The 18,247-nt window shown below is 46.1% G+C and overlaps 9 protein-coding genes across 9 annotated transcripts; 5 read left to right on the top strand and 4 right to left on the bottom strand.

The window, feature by feature from the left end:
- Positions 1-517: 517 nt before the first annotated feature.
- UV8b_00181 (uncharacterized protein) lies at positions 518-1,158 on the bottom strand (the record flags this gene model as incomplete). Its single annotated transcript, XM_043137679.1, has 5 exons — positions 518-543; positions 614-679; positions 740-890; positions 1,037-1,051; positions 1,111-1,158. The coding sequence occupies 5 exons, from the start codon at positions 1,156-1,158 to the stop codon at positions 518-520; spliced, it is 306 nt and encodes a 101-aa protein (XP_042993613.1).
- A 246-nt stretch (positions 1,159-1,404) lies between these two features.
- UV8b_00180 (uncharacterized protein) lies at positions 1,405-2,108 on the top strand (the record flags this gene model as incomplete). The annotated part of the gene is made up of 3 exons (XM_043137678.1): positions 1,405-1,583; positions 1,637-1,741; positions 1,799-2,108. 3 exons carry the CDS (start codon positions 1,405-1,407, stop codon positions 2,106-2,108), a joined length of 594 nt encoding a protein of 197 aa, XP_042993612.1.
- Positions 2,109-2,394: 286 nt separating this feature from the next.
- UV8b_00179 (uncharacterized protein) lies at positions 2,395-4,316 on the bottom strand (the record flags this gene model as incomplete). The annotated part of the gene is made up of 6 exons (XM_043137677.1): positions 2,395-2,682; positions 2,771-3,238; positions 3,432-3,627; positions 3,827-3,903; positions 3,968-4,017; positions 4,268-4,316. The coding sequence occupies 6 exons, from the start codon at positions 4,314-4,316 to the stop codon at positions 2,395-2,397; spliced, it is 1,128 nt and encodes a 375-aa protein (XP_042993611.1).
- A 1,026-nt stretch (positions 4,317-5,342) lies between these two features.
- On the top strand, positions 5,343-7,204 carry UV8b_00178 (uncharacterized protein; the record flags this gene model as incomplete). The annotated part of the gene is made up of 9 exons (XM_043137676.1): positions 5,343-5,513; positions 5,601-5,678; positions 5,743-5,792; positions 5,856-6,000; positions 6,054-6,096; positions 6,154-6,239; positions 6,303-6,372; positions 6,429-6,660; positions 6,721-7,204. The coding sequence occupies 9 exons, from the start codon at positions 5,343-5,345 to the stop codon at positions 7,202-7,204; spliced, it is 1,359 nt and encodes a 452-aa protein (XP_042993610.1).
- A 1,736-nt stretch (positions 7,205-8,940) lies between these two features.
- Positions 8,941-11,057, top strand: UV8b_00177 (uncharacterized protein; the record flags this gene model as incomplete). The annotated part of the gene is made up of 2 exons (XM_043137675.1): positions 8,941-10,981; positions 11,038-11,057. The coding sequence occupies 2 exons, from the start codon at positions 8,941-8,943 to the stop codon at positions 11,055-11,057; spliced, it is 2,061 nt and encodes a 686-aa protein (XP_042993609.1).
- A 230-nt stretch (positions 11,058-11,287) lies between these two features.
- UV8b_00176 (uncharacterized protein) lies at positions 11,288-12,661 on the bottom strand (the record flags this gene model as incomplete). The annotated part of the gene is made up of 2 exons (XM_043137674.1): positions 11,288-12,446; positions 12,507-12,661. 2 exons carry the CDS (start codon positions 12,659-12,661, stop codon positions 11,288-11,290), a joined length of 1,314 nt encoding a protein of 437 aa, XP_042993608.1.
- Positions 12,662-13,289: 628 nt separating this feature from the next.
- Positions 13,290-14,206, top strand: UV8b_00175 (uncharacterized protein; the record flags this gene model as incomplete). The annotated part of the gene is made up of 6 exons (XM_043137673.1): positions 13,290-13,336; positions 13,389-13,414; positions 13,476-13,564; positions 13,620-13,749; positions 13,809-14,087; positions 14,151-14,206. The coding sequence occupies 6 exons, from the start codon at positions 13,290-13,292 to the stop codon at positions 14,204-14,206; spliced, it is 627 nt and encodes a 208-aa protein (XP_042993607.1).
- Positions 14,207-14,306: 100 nt separating this feature from the next.
- On the bottom strand, positions 14,307-16,806 carry UV8b_00174 (uncharacterized protein; the record flags this gene model as incomplete). Its single annotated transcript, XM_043137672.1, has 6 exons — positions 14,307-14,310; positions 14,349-14,531; positions 14,607-14,682; positions 14,802-14,825; positions 15,265-16,338; positions 16,392-16,806. 6 exons carry the CDS (start codon positions 16,804-16,806, stop codon positions 14,307-14,309), a joined length of 1,776 nt encoding a protein of 591 aa, XP_042993606.1.
- A 311-nt stretch (positions 16,807-17,117) lies between these two features.
- UV8b_00173 (uncharacterized protein) lies at positions 17,118-18,197 on the top strand (the record flags this gene model as incomplete). Its single annotated transcript, XM_043137671.1, has 2 exons — positions 17,118-18,048; positions 18,112-18,197. The coding sequence occupies 2 exons, from the start codon at positions 17,118-17,120 to the stop codon at positions 18,195-18,197; spliced, it is 1,017 nt and encodes a 338-aa protein (XP_042993605.1).
- Positions 18,198-18,247: the final 50 nt, after the last annotated feature.

Below are 18,247 nucleotides of genomic sequence, written 5' to 3'. Positions count from 1 at the left end.
GGTAGAATCATGTATTCGCGGTAGCTTAGCTGCAACTATGCGTGTCTCATTGTGCCATTTCCACTTGTATTCCCGTGTACACCAGATCAGAAGTGTTCAACAGATTAGCCATCAGCTGATTTGCTCGTATAACCAGATTCATTAGGTTTGCCTGGCAATGAAACGAAGCCCTGAGCCGCCCCATGTTCTACGATTGCATTTACGGGTGTGGCCCAAACTTCAAACGTTCGGTTTGGCTTGGAAATTTTAGGGACTATACGCGCGTGAGAGGACCAGAGGTTCAGATACCCAAGGAGCGTCACAATGCACGTATGGAAAACAGATACAAACACTGGGACTGCAGCATGCAGACGCAGATGGATCCAATGGAAGAGGCTTATCTGTGCGGACAGTGTTACAAAAAAAAAAAAAAAAAGGCTTAGAGTGCTTGTGTCTGCGCAGCTAGTTTTATGTACACAGCTCCCATGAGACAACCCCTATACACCTTGCTCTACGGCCCAGGCATATGCGAAACTCATTAGTGAACATTGTTCTTGTGGTGACCTGTACAGATAGAGAGAACAATTAGTTATACAATTTTTACAACCTCTACAGTTAGACGAAGAATACTTACGCAAGTGGAAGTAATAGTTCTGAGCGTAGCCAATGCCGACCAAGAAGACCAAGGCATGGATGATAGCTAATTCCCGTCAGTAATTTTCCCCTCAAAAGAAAAGTCCTGCCCAATAATAGCACCCACGCTGAACCGAAGTCTTCTTGCCGAAGTACTTAGCTTGATAGCGGCCAAGGATCCCCTTAGCCTTAGCCTCAGGAGCCGGGCCACGGGGAAGCTTTTCGTAAAAACTGACAACGCGCTGCATACGGAGAGCGTCAGGAGCACCTCCAATGGCCTGAACGGGAGGAAAGTGTGAGCTTTGGCGCAAGAAAGGTGCACATCCAACTTCCACGAAGGACACTTATTTAGACGTTCACGATGAAGCAACTTCGGCCTGAATGTGGACAGTATTTGGGAATGCGGCCGTCTCTCAATTCATACCTTTGGGGATGCAACCTTAGACATTCTTCGTTAGCAGATATTTAGCCTCGAAATCTGATTGCCGATTCACTTACCTTGGGAGGGATGAGTGTTGAAAGCGCTCGACGAGTGACGAAGCTCATTATATCGGTGAATGGTGACTTAAAGTCAGCTAAATCAATTGACACTTGGATCTGAACAGATACCGACAATGGCTCGGCTGTAAATGCGTACGAGTTGATGAAAGGATAGATGGCTATGTTCTCTGGACGAAAAGCGGATCTCGGCGAAACCTTTCTCCGTGCCGACCAGCCGGGATGATTTCACCAGTTTCTGTCGTGACAATTTAGCGATCCTGGTACAGTACCTAGCTGCCAAACACCACCACGATGTCCTCTTTACGCGCACAAAATGCATGGATGCTACTCAAGAGAGCCGGAGCAGTTCGACCGGCCATTCACTCGAGTTCTCAGCGCTTCCAAAGCTCGCTGACAACGGTCACTAGCAGTCCTGTCCAGAGCCTCCCAAAGCAACCCGATTACGATATCCCAGCTGATAAAGCAACCTCGTATATAATTTGAATCTGTCCCGTTATTGAAAACACTCTAACAAATAGTCCAGTACATTTACTCCTATCCCCACCCGAGTGCAGGATGGTAGCGAGGACATTCTCCCAGCTGCAGTTCTGTCCGGTGCCCCAATGGAGCTGCAAGCCCGCACCGTCAGGTGCGTTGGGTCTCGTCTCTGTCGTCTCGGGTTCGACATACTGACCGAATCACACAGAATATACAAGGAATCCAAACCAGCGACGCAATCTGGTGATTTCAGAACAGAACGGTGGCGAATGGATTGGGACATATTGCCCAAAGGCCATCGCTGGGAGAACCCCCTGATGGGTTGGCAGTCATCGGGAGACTTCATGCAGGGCACTCACGTGAACTTCAAGACAAAGGAGGACGCAGTTCATTTTGCAGAGAAGCAAGGTTACGACTACTTCGTTCAAGAGCCGAATTCCCGAAAGTTCACTCCTAAGGCTTACGCCAACAACTTTCTTTATTCGCCGAAAAAACTCAAGCATGTTCGTACCAAGTAGACGTGTTAGTTGATTGGTTATAGACCGGGCCAGGCAATGCAACAATTCTCCTTCGTCTATTTCTTGGAACTGTACCACAGCAGCCAGTTCGATATGAATACCGAAACAAAAAAATTGAACGTTATCAATGCGCCAAATCCTACAGGATAGCGCGAGGACTACTCATTTCTAGTAGCCTAGCTGACATATCCGAGAGAAACGCGTTCGTCCGCATTTTCTTAGAATTGCCCGGAGGTGCGCGTGTAAACAGTTAGACATTGCCCAGTGAAAGTCAAAGCGTTTGAAGTCATGACATTCGGACCTTTAAAACAGGGTTATAAGGAATATTTAACGTGACAATGCTAGCATAGTGCGCCGCTTGAAGGGTTTGACACTTCAAAGCCGTTACCAAACTCCATTTCGGAAAACAATTACCCCTTGAACGTCTTCTCAAGAAAGCATCGTCCGGACCGATTAGAACCATAAACATATATACATCGCTTAATGCTGGATCTGGACTACATTGTCTGCTGTACTCTGAAATGTCTCCCAGGTCAAGAAAACAGAGCTGGAATACAGTAGTGATTTGACTCAACTTGGTTTTTCTGAGGAAAAGAGGATAAAAGGAAAATATGTCAAAACACTTCGGATATTGAGGCGAGACGTGAAAATCAGCCTGTCACCATAGGCTCATGTGTAATTTCAACATTTGATTGTCGACGATCTTGTTGGTCGTGTTCTTCTCCTTGAAGGCCAATATCTAGCTGGCTTGGGAGACTTACGCCCTTTTCTCGGGCGGTGTTTTCCGCCCATACTCGCAGTTTTACAAGATGACGGATGGCTGCCTCACGTCGGGCTGACTGTTTCTCTAGAATAGCCTTGTTTACACTGTCAGCGGCCGCGAGTCGCAGTTGAGGATCAAGAAGGGCAGCCAATCGAGGCTCTAGGGCATCTGATGGAAAGAGTAAGAGGGCCATGGTTCGCTCCAAGTCTTCTAAAAAACTGGGATTTGTAGGGGCACGTGGCCCCAACTGTTCTGTGGCAAACTTAAGAGCTGGACTGATATCTTCCGTAGCATTGCAAGACCTGATCAGCTCTACAAGCTGGAGCCGCAAGAGCAAAAAATGAAGGGCCTTATCTTCGTCCAAGATCTTAATCACAGTTAGTTTTTGATGGAGAATAGAACAACTGTGTAATTGCAATATAAACAGGTAAGGAATCATTTTGATGGTGGTTGCGTCTCATCATTGACTATTTAATAGCCATATGCGTGGTGCATGTAATAACTCGAGATTTAATCATGCATGTAGCCGAGAAAGGAAAGTGGAAAAGATGTAGGCTTACCGCTGGGTCGAGCTCGTTCAATTCCTCAATTGCGGCCTGGATGTTACCACTGTGAATGTGATTTTGGATATTCTGCCTTGAACGAATAGAGCCACTGTCCTGATGTGGTTGGAGATTTGCCTCTTTGGAAAATCTTGCCGCAGCATTGGGATAACCCTCCATCGTCAGATAATCTAATAGGAGGGCATTGATGTCGCTGTGGTTGATGTCAGCCCAGCTGGATCCAATGTACATTGGGTAACTGTTAGGACCCCAGAGACATGACTTTCAGACAGCCTTAATAAAAGATACAATTTCTCCACATAGTTGTTTAAGAGAGATTCCCATTTATATTGCTTTCATCATTATATTATGTCTTGTACTCCTCGAATGGATTGTCGAAGGACAGAGCGTACCTTTTTGGCGATTTAACCTCCCGGACCCGCAACTCGAAATTATGCCTGTTCGGCGTTGCTGTTGAAGTGGTCGACGCCTGTTCTCATCTCTACTTGAGCAGTGCGTTGAAGACGTGTATTGATGTTGAGGGTGTTTCTTACCATGACATATACAGCCTTGCTCTTTCGACAACCCGTGGTCAGGGTCAGCACTAGATTTTTGAAGAAGTGTGCAAACCGTGACGGAATTCCGCCACAAAACGATTAGTGCATTGGAATTAAGGGGGTATAATGAGAGATTTGTTGCTTGTCAGCATCATTTCGGGACACTTTAAGGCGTAACGAACAATACGGCCAGGTAAGAGGAAAGCAGCGTAAAAACTGGCAAAAATGTTGATGAAAAGTTGAGGTGAGAAATCTGAAAGATGAGGGAGGAGTGGAGGCGATTAGGCCCAAACTTACGCTTTGGCGAGGGCAGACCCCACTGAACTGCGGGTGCGGGTCCCCTCATCACCTCAAGTAGGAGGTATCTCGGTTCATACCTTCTAAATTCCACTGCTATCTGAAGGTATCTAGCGTACATACCCACAGTAGCTCCTATAACCCGTTACCTTATTCCTTATATGCCTTGGATATATACCATGGTATCTAAGGTGGGCAGGCACTCTGGAAGTTAGGTAGGGTGTAGGTTCGTATCTTTTACCAGGTATCTTAAGAGGTACCTACTCTAAGATGCGTCAACCCGAAGGCGGGCACCTTTCCCTTGTGCCATCAATGTCTGCCGCCATGAATACCTGTAAACTGCATGTGGTGAACTCCGCAACGGGCATGGCCTCAGCACCGCAACATTGCCGGCCCTGTGTAAGAATGCGTGTAGCTTTTGAGATTAGCTTAAGAACAGGCTGCAAAGCAGGTTCCTGGTCCTTCGGCAGTTCCGACACGAAGCAGGTTGCGTCGTACATGACCAGTGAATAACGGTAGCACTTTTGCCATCCAGGAGCGTGGGCGTCGGGTCCTTCAACTACATACTGTAAGTACTATCTTCCGATTCACTGATGAGCCAGATTTTCACTAACCTTTGGGTCTGGATAAATTAGTTCAGCAATGGGATGGTTCAAAACATATATATCTTCGGTTGTCCTCTCCAGTACAGCCCCACGTCTCCACTAGCCTCATGTCCTTTGATACTTTCCACAGCAGTTACGACAAAATTACTTGACCTCCTTTAACCTACCTTAGGTACCTCCTAACTCCTACCTTGTAGCTACCGTCTCAGCGATCTGGAGTCTGGTACTAGGAACCAATTAGGCGAGCTCTTGCCAATTCGAGAATTTCTATGCCATTAACTCAAATTTTCCTTCGTTCTTCTCTCAACCTGGTGCGGTTCAGCCGAGGATCTTCTGCACGCCAACAGCGGGATCAAGGGCGGCAACTTGTGAGGGCTGCTGTATTGAGGACATTCTCGGGAACGGTACTCCTTTCCCAGGCAAAGGATTCTTGCACGCAGGTAGAGTTGTCTCTGAATACCAGGAAAGAAATGTCAGAATTTGAAAGTCATGTTACCGTACAAAAACGAGCGGGTTATTCCCCTCCATGGGTTGATGTAAGCATCATCGCTATAGCCGGAAGCTCAGGATCCGGAAAATCTACGCTTTCTCAAGCCATCGTGCAAAAGTTAAATTTGCCTTGGGTCGTCATTTTATCCATGGTAAGTTTGTCTGGACTATGCCATTGGAAATCGTTGCTTTGTTCTTTTGTCTTTCGCTTCTACTTCTTCTGGCTCAATACTCGATAGGACTCCTTCTATAAAACCTTGACACCCGAGCAGTCGAAGCTGGCTTTCGCTAATGAGTACGACTTCGATTCTCCGGAGGTAACCATTAGAATTCGATCAGCCTCTCCCCATATTGACGATTGTGAATTCTGATTTTGGATAGGCCATTGATTTTGATGTTTTGATTGACCGCGTGCGGGATTTGAAAGCTGGGTATAGAGTTGCTGAGATACGGTCAGATGATGTTCTCCAGTCAGCGTACTAACCATGTAACAGAAAAAGGGCCGAAATACCAACCTATTCGTTCCAAGAGCATCAGCGATTGGAAAAAACCGAGACAATTTATTCCCCACATGTTTTAATTTTGGAAGGCATTTTCGCGTTACATGATCCTCGGGTAACAGATTTAATTGATATAGGGGTTAGTTCAATCAATTCGCCAGTATGGCTATTCCGGGGTTAATGCATGGTTAGATTTATTGTGAGGCAGATGCTGATACGTGTTTGTCGAGGCGAAGTATGTTTCTATCTACACTATGCGGCCTCAAGATTACCAGCTAACTTAGTGCGACAGTGATTCGTGATGTGCAGGAAAGGGGAAGAGATATTGAAGGCTGTAATAAGCAATGGTTCTCGTTTGTGAAGCCAAACTTCGAAAAGGTTTGTTTAATTACTGGAAAGAGAGTTTAGAATACAGGTTGACTTGACCATGTTCACGACTAGTACGTTAAGCCTCAACGGAAGGTAGCAGATCTAATCGTTCCAACCGATATCAAAACTCGAGTGGCACTTGGTATGTGCATTGAAGAAACTCCTCACTCTTTGCATTCCTAACCATTTTATTGACAGATATAATGGCTCTTTTTATCGAAAACAAACTTATTGAGAAATCAACTCATCATCGTGAAGCCCTGTCCAGGCTTGAAGCAACCTGCAGAGGACAACCTCTGTCAAAACGTGTTATTAGGCTGGACGACACTCCACAATTGAAATCAATGAATACTATCCTCCAGGATATTAACACATCCGCTGAGGATTTTATCTTCTATTTCGATCGCTTAGCTGCGCTTATTATTGAGCAGTAAGTCAAATGTAAGGAAGGGACGTAACATGTGGCGATATTGCACTAACGAGCGATTAGGGCTCTTAATAACGTTCAGTTCATACCCGTGATAATTGGGACACCACAGGGACACGAGTACCGAGGACTCAAGCCTAAAGGTGAAGTGAGCGCAGTCATTGTGCAACGTGGTGGATCTGCCTTTAAGACAGCGCTGCGAAAAACTATCCCTGACTGTCGGACTGGGCAGCTCCTCATTCAATCCGACTTTTCCACGGGTGAGCCAGAGCTGCACTATTTAGACCTACCCAAAGATATCGATACGCATGAAAGCGTTTTACTACTAGATACTCAAATGGCAAGCGGTGGTGCGGCCCTTATGGCGGTTCAGGTACTACTTGATCATGGGGTGTGCTTGGACCGCATTGTCCTGGCAACTTACTCGGCAGGAAGAAATGGACTTCATAGACTGACAACGGTTTTCCCCGAAATCACCGTTGTAGTGTGCAACATACTCGAAGATCAGGAATCCCGTTGGGTCGAAAAGAGGTATTTCCTATGTTGAAGTGTCGACGTTCAAGGCATCGGATGTAAGTAGATAGATGCCCTCATTGTCTCCTGGGGGCAGTACACTGGATATCGCATATGCATATATGTGTGAATATAGCCCAAATTACGAGCTCAAGTTAATAACTTATGCTTCTACGATTTTTTTATATAGGAAAAGCCCGAGTACCGGGAGGAAAAGCTATATACTACCTATTACTCGTCTATAGTCTCGCAGGACCTTATACTTACCTCCCACCGCTTCAGTGGGTGATTTGTCAGTCCATTGTAACTTGTCATCGTAATGTGAAGTTGAGCTACGGGTGATGCACTGTCTCAGGGCAACCCTGGGGGCTTGTTCATATGAGGCCAACCTACCTACCTGTCGGAAGTATGCTTTTGCAGACCTGGTATAACTATACATAGAGCTCGTCGAAGTAATGGCAATGGATTTTCTATCGGCTCATGATGCTATTATTCTTACCATTGATACTAGCAAGCACTGGCCACAGGCACAGCTGCCGAGCCAAGCAGTGGCGTTGTTGACGAGTGATACACTTAAATTATCGAATTCATTGAGCAAAACTGGACTCCTTTGCTCACCTCTCATGTTACTTGTTATTGTTTTATGTAGGAGAATGGGTGTTTTTGACCTTGGCGGTGTGGGGGGTGGAAGCGGCATGAAAGCGACATGCAATTTAATTCATAGCGCCTAGGTACCTCCTAACCCACAAGGTTAGGTGCCTCAGGTACCTGGTAGGAGGTAGGTCGAGACTACATATCAACCGACCTATGCCCCCCCCTAGTCATTCGACCCCCCCATAATAACTTAACAGACCTGACCAATGCTCTTTCCTAATATAGAGATACGCTAATAAATAGTAGTAGATCCCTTAATCTATAGTAGCCACTAGACTATAAGTATCTTTATATATATTTTTCTATAGTGAGTGACTTCCCTTATATTTTTACTAGGTATCCCTACCTAAGAACCTAATATTAAAAGTAGATAAAGTACCTTTATATAGACTTTTGTATCGCAAGTGACTTCCTTTCTTTTATTAGGTAGGTACCTAAGTCCTTAGGTACTATACGTAGAAAAAGTACCTTTACATATATTTTTCTATATAAAGTGACTTCTTATATTTCTACTAAGTACCTAGGTACCTAGTATCTAGGTACTAGGGATAGAAAAAGAGGTACCTTTATATATATATTTCAAAAAAAATGACTTCTTTAATATTCTTACTAGGTACCCTTACGTAAGAACCTAATAAAACAGCAGAGAAAGTACTTCTCCCTATATTTTTCTAAAGAAAGTGACTTCTTTAATTTCTTTTACTAAGTACCCCTACCTAAGAACCTAGTAAAATATCAGAGAAAGTACTTCTCTATATAGTTTTCTATATAAAGTGACCTGACCCACTATTCCCTAATAAACCAATTATATTAAGAGTATAGCCCACAGCAATGGTCAGGTCAGTTAAGTTATTATGGGGGGGTCGGATGACAAGGGGGGAACACAGGTCGGTTGACCTGTACCCTCAGGTAGGTCTGGAGTAAGGAACATTAGTTACATGTAGCTATGACGCCACTCCCTTGGCCATGCTAACTCTCATTGCCTCCAGTTGAACGATTATCCCCTGCACTACCCTCATTTTACTCGCATATGGTATTCTAGGTGCCCGGCACCTTCCAGGCTGTCCCAATTCCTGACTGTGCAAAAAATACTGGCATCTATTCATCCGTCGCAAGATGCGACAGCGCATGGGACAGTCAGCCTCAACAGCGGCGGCCGTCTTGAACCATCAAAGGCCGCTCTTTGCCAGTGTGCGTACGAGTCATGTGTCGCACCTCCGCAAACCGTTGTCTTGGAACCGTTTCAACGTCGAATTTAGCCGAAGCGGCGCGTTCTCACCTTGGTCCAAGCCCAATACATTTTTGCAGCACCGGTTTCTCTCTGGCAAGCCCCTTCCTCAGGTGAATTCCTGGGTGCTCAACTTCTGTTACAGGGCCGGCGCTTGGCTCGGTATATCGATAACGGTTCTTGGACTGGGGATTGTCGGCTTCTTTCTCTACGATGCCTCGACATACAAACAAGATGGGCAGCAGAGCGATATCAATGTCTCGGAGCTTGCGCTCCAGCCTCGAAGAGGAGGGCCGAACAAACTTCCAATAGCTGAAGTGTTTATAGACGACGACGATTGCGATGCAAAGAGGCGGATTAAAGACAAGCCGAAACTTGTCATTTTAGGCGGCGGATGGGGAGGCGTTGCATTGCTGAAAAATTTGAATCCCGACGACTACCATGTAACGGTCATTTCTCCTGCCAATTATTTCCTCTTCACACCGATGCTACCTTCAGCAACAGTTGGGACTTTGGAGTTTAGATCTCTCGTCGAACCCATTCGTCGAATACTGAACAGAGTTCACGGGCATTTCATCAGGGCCAAAGCCGAAGACGTGCATTTTTCGGAGAAACTTGTCGAAGTGTCCCAGCTGGACAATCGGGGCAAAGAAGTTCGGTTTTATGTCCCATATGATAAGTTGGTGATTGCGGTGGGCTCTGTGACGAACCCCCACGGTGTCAAGGGACTCGAAAACGCCTTCTTTCTGAAGGATATAAATGACGCAAGAAAAATCCGAAATCAAGTGATTCGCAATCTCGAGGTGGCTTGCTTGCCAACTATTTCGGATGAGGAGCGCAAGAGGTTGTTGTCTTTCGTCGTCAGCGGGGGTGGGCCTACTGGCGTCGAATTTGCTGCCGAAATTTTCGATCTTCTAAACGAAGATTTGACCAGACACTTTCCTCGACTACTGAGAAACGAGATTTCTGTGCATCTTATTCAAAGTCGAAGTCATATTCTCAACACCTACGACGAGACGGTCTCCAAGTATGCAGAGGAGCGCTTTGCCAGGGATCAGATCGAAGTCCTCACTAATTCGAGGGTAAAGGAAGTTTGTCACGACAAGATCATCTTTACCCAGAAGCAAGAAGATGGGAGGCTTCTGACCAAAGAACTGCCAGCCGGATTTGTCCTTTGGTCTACCGGGGTTTCGCAGACAGTGCTCTGCCAGAGATTAGCTCAGAAGTTAGGGAGCTGTCAGACCAACCGCCATGCGTTGGAAACGGATACATATCTGAGGTTGAATGGAACACCTTTGGGCGATGTTTACGCCATTGGCGACTGCTCCACTGTTCAAAATAATGTCGCTGATCACATCATTACATTCCTTCGGGCATTAGCATGGAAGCATGGCAAAGACCCCGAAACACTGCAACTGGGCTTCAAGGATTGGCGTCAAGTCGCCCATGATGTGAAGAAGCGCTTTCCCCAGTCAGTCAGTCACTTAAAACGACTCGACAAGCTCTTTGCTGAGTTTGACAAAGATCAGTCTGGAACCCTGGATTTCGGGGAGTTGAGAGAGCTATTGAACCAAATTGATAGTAAGCTGACATCTCTACCTGCAACTGCCCAAAGAGCGCACCAACAAGGCTATTACTTGGCACAAAAACTCAACAAGCTGGCACACCTATCCGATGGGCTGTCAGCAAATGACATTCGCGACGGCGACCTTGACGCCGCGGCCTACAAGGCCTTTGAGTACCACCACCTTGGTAGCCTTGCATACATTGGCAATTCCGCTGTGTTCGATCTTGGGGAAGGTTGGAGTATAGCCGGCGGGCTGTGGGCAGTGTATGCATGGAGGTCCGTGTACTTTGCCCAGAGTGTGAGTTTTCGTACACGTTGTTTGATGGCAATGGATTGGGCAAAGCGAGGCTTGTTCGGAAGAGGTGAGCGTTGACTGCTCCGTGGCCCTGCAAATGACTTGCTAACATACTGTGACAAGATCTCATGAGTTTTGGATAATTTAGCGCCCCAAAACATCTGGCCGTATGAGGACATGCATCCAACACTTGCTGACTGGGAAGGCTGCTTCTACGCCTAACAAGTGAACCAGTAAAGAAAGACCTCTCCCAGAAAGTTCTCCACAGTGAGGTATTAAATCGAGCCGATTATGTTCCTCAGATAGAGGCCATTCGGTGTTTCAAGCGAGCTGAATAAACCGCGGTTGAAAGAGTAAAAGAGTAAATTGTCCTTTACAAGACGAAATCTTTGTGGGTCCACTTCTCTGTGGCTTTTCGTTTCGCCAATTTCTTGAACGGAATATGTCTTCTGCATTCCATCTTGCCGCGCACGAGCATACTCCGGTACCGGTCCTTGAGCAGACTGCCCTCCGGCTTCAAAAGCCTTAGAGATTCCTCCAGTTCGTCAGGTAGTACCAATTCCAGATCCCTTTCAGGTAGTTTGAACTTGCCAAGTTGTTTTCTTCTCAACACGTCATCATTGCCTTCCGTTTCGGCATCGGTAATATCTGCTATCCCAAGGGCCCTTTTCTGCTCATGCTCCTCAACCTCTTCGACAATGTCCTTTATCCGTTCTGCCTGAGCCTCCATCGCCTTCATAGTCGCCTTTTGCTTCGCCAATCGCTCTTCATCTTTTCTTCGCTTGATACGATTTCTCTGCGCTTGTGTTTTGCGTTGTGGTCGTTTCTTCTTAGTTTCGCCGCCCTCAGCGCCGCTTTGAAAACCCTCCCATTCAGAGTCCTCCTCCCACTCGGACAGATTCGCACGTTCTTCAGCTGCTTCAGCTTCAGCAGCAGACCGAGCTGCAGCTTCCTGTTTTTCTCTCTCCGACTCTTCGGCAATGATTCGCTGCCGTTCGGATTCCAGAGCTTTAGCACTCTCCTCCGCAAGGCGGGCTTCATAATCTGTCGACAATGGGTTGTAGCTATAACCGCCGCTGGGTTTCGGGATCGCGGGGACTTCCTTTCCGTTTGCTGTCAGCGAAATAGGTTTTTGTTTCAAAGACTTTGGTTGCTTGGTCGGTTCCTGAAGTGGCAAGAAGTCATATTGCGTTTCAGTTGTGGCTGCAGAACCAGAATCCCATATATCATATGTTGCATCTTTGGCTTCGACGATGATGCCTTGGCGGCCATCGGCAACTTGCTTCAGACGCGCCAAATCCTTGTGAGAGACCCAATCGGCTCGTGGTTTTTTCGCTGGCAGGGTGTTGTCCGATGTTCTATCACTATGGCGTTTTCGTATGGATATAGCAGGGATAGAAGACCGCTGTGCGAGAATTTCGTCTGCCTTAAGACCCTTTTTTAAATGTTTAGCATGTTTTCTTGATACTTCCAAGTCTCCTTTCAAGTCGATCGTGAAGAGCTCCGCGGAATCCTTCTCTCGTATGACGCCTCTGTGAAGATTGATTAGTGCTGTTTACGGAAAATAGACGATATTCCATCTTTTCACATACCCCCGAATAATCTCTTCTTTCAATTCTTCTAGACCTTGTTCCACTTCAGTCAAATCGACATTTTTTCTCCATGTTCTTTTCCCTTTCCTCGACGGCTGCTTGAACTGTCCGGGAGATTTTGAGGACCCTGAGAGTCGAGATGCAATTGCAGGCATCCTGATCGATTCAGTTAGTATAGTTTCTGTCCAAAAAAGGTTACAGTCGTTCAATTTCAGCTTGCTGAAAAGGCTAATCAGACAGAGGTGGGAGCAGACCTGTTTTCTTTTTTGTCCTTTTTTTTTCTTCCCAAGTGGAGTACAGCCGAAGGTAAGGTATCCTTGCGACGCCCCACCCTTTTAGTTCAAGATATTCCAGTAATGGTGGTGCATGGAGCAAAGTGCAAACAAATCACCACAAAAAACTGGGGGTATTGGAGCACGTGCCCCACAGGAAAACAAGAGCTTGGGTCAGCAGGAACCATGTCAACAGTTATTAATCCGGTCTCCTTGTTGGAACTCTGGAATGCCAGCTTCTGAATTGAATCTTGAATATCCCCCCACTCGTGTTCCGCTGCTGATCACACTCGCTTACAACGTTTGAAACGTAAACCAGCGTCGAGGACTAGGAATTGAGAGTTTTCAGTGAGGACTGCTGTGATAGAGTAGGAGAGGATAATCCGCAAATTTTGGGTGGTTCGGCAGTGTCCTTGACTCTTCTTCCGCAGCCTCGGTTTGCGAGACGTGCCAGCAGACATCGCTCATACAGCCTCAGGATTGTCGAACGCTTGCGAAATTCATAGTCATCATGGCACAGGCGGGGGGTTCTTACAATAATCCCTTAAAGAAATTCAAGTATGTGTCCCTGATCTCGATAAAGTGACATATCTAACAACAATTATTATAGGTTGGTGTTCTTGGGAGAACAAAGCGGTACGATGACTTCTGTGCATTTCTTTCACCCGCAACATAGCTAATCTGAGCTGATTTGCAGTTGGGAAAACTTCGCTTATCACACGATTTATGTACGATTCATTTGACAATATGTACCAAGCGACGATCGGTATTGATTTTCTATCGAAGGTAGGAATACACTGCTACATACATTGGTAGGCTGTTGATGCTCATTCACGCGTAGACAATGTACTTGGAGGACAGGACGGTGCGTTTGCAGCTTTGGGACACAGCTGGACAGGAAAGATTTCGTAGCTTGATTCCCTCGTACATTCGAGATTCAAGTGTAGCAGTTGTCGTATATGATATTTCTAGTGAGAGACGAACACTCCAAAACTTACGAGACCTGGATTCTGACCTTCGTGTCTAACAGATGCGAAATCGTTTCAAAACACCAGAAAATGGATCGATGACGTGCGTGCGGAAAGAGGTAACGATGTCATTATTGTTCTTGTTGGCAACAAGACGGATCTGAACGAAAAACGCGAAGTGACTACGCAACAAGGTGAAGACGAAGCGAATAAAAACAATCTCATGTTCATGGAGACCAGCGCAAAACTTGGCCACAACGTCAAGAACCTTTTTAAAAGAATAGCGCAAGCATTGCCTGGTATGGAAGGCACCGATGCTGCTGCACAAGCATCAAGTCAGAGTAAGCCTCTTTTGTGACACTCTGGCATTCTCTTGGATCTTTGCTGACTATTCGAACTCCAAGTGATTGATGTGAAAACGAATGTTTCTCAGACATCCCAAGAAGGCTGTTCCTGTTAAAAGGAGCCGTAGCGTCCTGTACATTCGAAAGGTTGTCGATGGAATGAGTTTGGTGCAGCTGGAGAGTGGAAAGAACGACTTTCGAGAGCATAGCGGCTGATTAGCTTTCCCTTGATAATATAGCACAATGGGGGCCACGAACCTATGGTCACTACGTACAGAATTACATACTATTTCTCTATTGCAATCCCATCCGCCCCAGGGGCGGCGGTCGTTGCCGAGGGTCCCGTGGAGATTGGTGCCAGTGGCAACAAAGAAGCCTAGTGTCGACTTGAACACGATCATAATACATATCATGCCGATTCGAAAGCCAGATCCCGATATACTTTAATGCGGAATTAGTCGAAAAGGAAATAACTAGTTCAAACAGCCTATTTTGATGAGCCAAGTATGGGTTTACCTGAGCCTCAGAGTCAGTCGAACGAGAAGTTGTAGTTCGACCAAGTAGGTGTGGGGAACATTCATCGCATAGGTACCTAATATTAAAGAAGATCAAATCAGAAAACAGTGACACGTTCGGTCATCTCTTTATGGCCGGTGAGGTCCCATTCACATGCTGATGAGGAACTTGGGGCATTTAAATTATAGTACTGACAGGGTCTCGATACCTGGGGCCCTACTGATCAAAAGCGTAATCTGAGAAAGCACATATAGCGTAACTCTGGAAATAATACATGATTGCTCGTACTCATCTTCGGCGAATAATGACATGACGTGTTGTATGTTTATCGAGGGGCATAACGTTATGTACTGAGCAAAATCCGCACCAATTGGCTAACAATGACGCAATGCTGCCTTTGAGCACTGTATCAGTAACAACTTTCGATTGATACATACAAGTGGTTAGTTATGAGTTCTGATATTTTTTGGCCTGATTGCACTCAACGGGTCACACAGGTACTCACTACCTATTCGAGGTACGTGTTTAGGAAACGGATGTAATTTTGGGTATCATTCCAGCGAATCTAATTGAATGACGAAAAAGAGACGAGTGAGGTTGATAATAATACTCAGCACTGCTAACACTTCTACCAGTTTATCCAGACATGTTCACCAACCCCAAGTCCGGCTGAATGCAGTGAAGACTGGCGGTTTCCATTGTATTCTTCCCGGATCGAGCACTCGCCTTTGCTTCACTCTCTGTTGGTCTCTCAACTTGATCAAGCTCTCAGGAATGACGATTTTGTGATCACTTTTGTGATAAACTTGCATCTTCATTGCCTGAAGGGTATGCTCCACATCTTGAGTGGTCATTGCAAGAGCAGACGATATTGCTTCGATCGTAACCTTTTCCTCTCGTTCGTGATACCCCATTAGTAAATCGAGAATATTTTCTGACCAGTATTGTCGATAGCTCAGTAGGCCCAAGTCGGATAACGGTTTTTCTGGTGACCCCAGCTTGCCTTCGATCCTAGAGAGCTCGTACGAGAACTGGATTAAGAGCCTTCCGTAGCCCTTCCGCTGGTACTGAGGGAGAGTAAGAATGCAGGCAACATTGTATCCATCTGCGCTTTCTTTCTCTTTGGAAAAATACCCTACGATGTGACATCCTTTGTCTGTTCGGCTGGCCATGACGTAGAATAAAAAAGGATCCACATCATAATAAAGCGTTTTATGATCCAAGAACATCTTTGACAAAAGGCAAAGGTTTCTGCACCATGTCCTTTGGCGGCGACCATCTATCTCGAAGAATGAAACATAGTCATCACGATATATTTCGTTTCCTGGGGGGTGTTGCAGGGTACATTTTTTTCTGTGCCGCAAAAAGGCTGTCTCATCACCGTAATAGCTTAGACAGAACTCGCAAATGAAGATGACATCTTCCTGACCGAAAATTTCCGGGTATGGGGAGAAATACCACGGAAACAAGTCTTTCTTGCCGAACTGGACCTTCGAGATGTTTCGGATTCGGGAAATCTCCGCAGGATTTTGAGTCATGGAGCCCGACGTCCTTAGTTTCTCGATTTCCTCCTCGCGACTGAACTTATTCTCCTCCCTCTTAAGATCTTCATATTTGTCATCGGCTTCCCCTTCGTCAGCAGCTATTGGTGTCGCAGTTGCATCAGCGCTCGTTTGTGTTTGCGAGTCGTCAAGTCCCCCGGATGGAGTTTGAATTTGAGACTCTACGAAATCTATGAACGCAGTTAGCTGTTCTATCCTTAAAGAAGAGTCACAGTTAACTTACCTGTCCAGGGATGAGGTGTTGCCACGTCGGAATTCGCAGATAGCTCCCGCTTGCTAGGCCTCTTCTGGTTTTTCTTCGGGACCTGGGCTTTCTTTGTTTGCGGCGCCGCTTTCTTCGTCTTCAAGTCCTTTGGTTTGTCTTTGTCGAGGTTGGCCCATTCTACGTCTTGAGAAAAGTCAATCCTCGCGACAGGCACCCATTCGTCCAATCGTTTGTTGAAATTGTCAAAGTTGCAATAAAATTGTTTGCCGCTTTTTGTTTCTTTAATGCTTAGAATCTCAGCACGTCGTGGCTGCCCCTCTTTTTCGACCCATGCAATGCAACCAGTCTTGAGCGTGTCAGATGTCGCTATTCCTTTTTGACGCGGTGTATCAGATCCTACTGCAGGTTCTCCAGCTGGTGTTCCACCAGCCATGATGGCTGACCCGTGTTTTGACGAAGGCCTTGATGAGGAGTGTCACTAATCAAGATGGTTTCATTTGCTCATACAAGCACGAACTTATGGATATCGGCAGAAACAGCGGACCCCACGTTGGAAGCTAAAAATGGAAGGCGGTCAAAGACCACATTCGACAATACCTAAAATAGGTACTAGAGCCGCAACGAGCGACAAAGGTTTTGCTGTCCACGGTCGTTTTTATCTACTATATTGTCTCAATCAAATAGCCACATTGTCTCATAGCCGGTTCTAATTTTCGGATCTCGGTCACCTCACTGACCTGGACCATGGCTGGGCTTTCTTCAAATCGCAAGCAGCGGTCAAAAACGACTGGTCTCAAAAGAACAGCCAAAGAACAACTATCGCAATCAGTTCAACAGCGGAAGAGAAAACATAGAGATCCACATTTAGACCTCCATCAGTCAAGAGACGAAGTCAATCCCAAGATGATGGGTGGCGTTCATAGCTCGAAAGTAATATGTGAAACGAGTCAGAGTACAACACCGTCGCTCGAGTTGTGGAAAGCGAGTGATGGCATGTCGAGCGAGACCTTAGCAGAGGCGTATGGTTTAGGCATCAAGAAAACTCCTACGATGCTTGCGTCCCACAATGACAAGGTCAATCATGGTCTTTCTTCGGGTATCGATATTGGCAAGTACGTTGCAATTGACTGCGAAATGGTTGGAATCGGCCCAGGTGGACATCAATCAGCCCTTGCGCGAGTTAGTCTTGTCGACTTCCATGGACGACAACTTTATGATTCCTTTGTGAAACAAAAGGAAAAGGTAACAGATTGGAGGAGTTCCATAAGTGGTGTTTCTCCGCGAGACATGAGGTTCGCCCGGCAGTTTGAAGATGTGCAAAATGAAGTTTTCAGCCTCATTAATGGGCGAGTTTTGGTGGGCCATGATTTAAGGCATGATTTAGATGCTCTCAAGTTAACCCATCCTCCCAAGGATGTTCGAGACACGGCCAAGCACCAAACATTCAAGAAGTATAGCCACGGGAGAAAGCCCGCGCTTCGAATTTTAGCCCGAGAACTCCTTGGGGTTGAAATACAACAAGGTCCCCATTCTAGCACCGAGGATGCACGCGTCACTATGCTTCTTTTTCGCAAACACAAGTCACAGTTCGATATTGACCATGCAAATCGCTATCTATCAAAAACCATTCCAATCAAGGCCAAAGATTTGAAGAAATCTAACCAAAAAATCTCATGTCTCTAAAGCCGTGGAGATCATAGCCAGGTCAGGGTTCATCATCTGATGGGATGCGATTTAGCAAACAAGTCGTGTGATAAATCGGGGCTCTCTCGAAGGGAAATTTCTGCGGCCTCCTCTTGTCTTCAGTCAGCCACTGTCACATAGTATCGAAAGATATAAGGCCATTATGTTCGATGAAAACCTTCGCCAAAATA

This window comes from Ustilaginoidea virens, chromosome 1 (assembly GCF_000687475.1).
Source record: "Ustilaginoidea virens chromosome 1, complete sequence".
Taxonomy (NCBI): Eukaryota; Fungi; Ascomycota; class Sordariomycetes; order Hypocreales; family Clavicipitaceae; genus Ustilaginoidea; species Ustilaginoidea virens.
The sequence above is the reverse complement of the archived record's forward strand: the minus strand, read 5'-3'. Positions and strand labels throughout refer to the sequence as shown.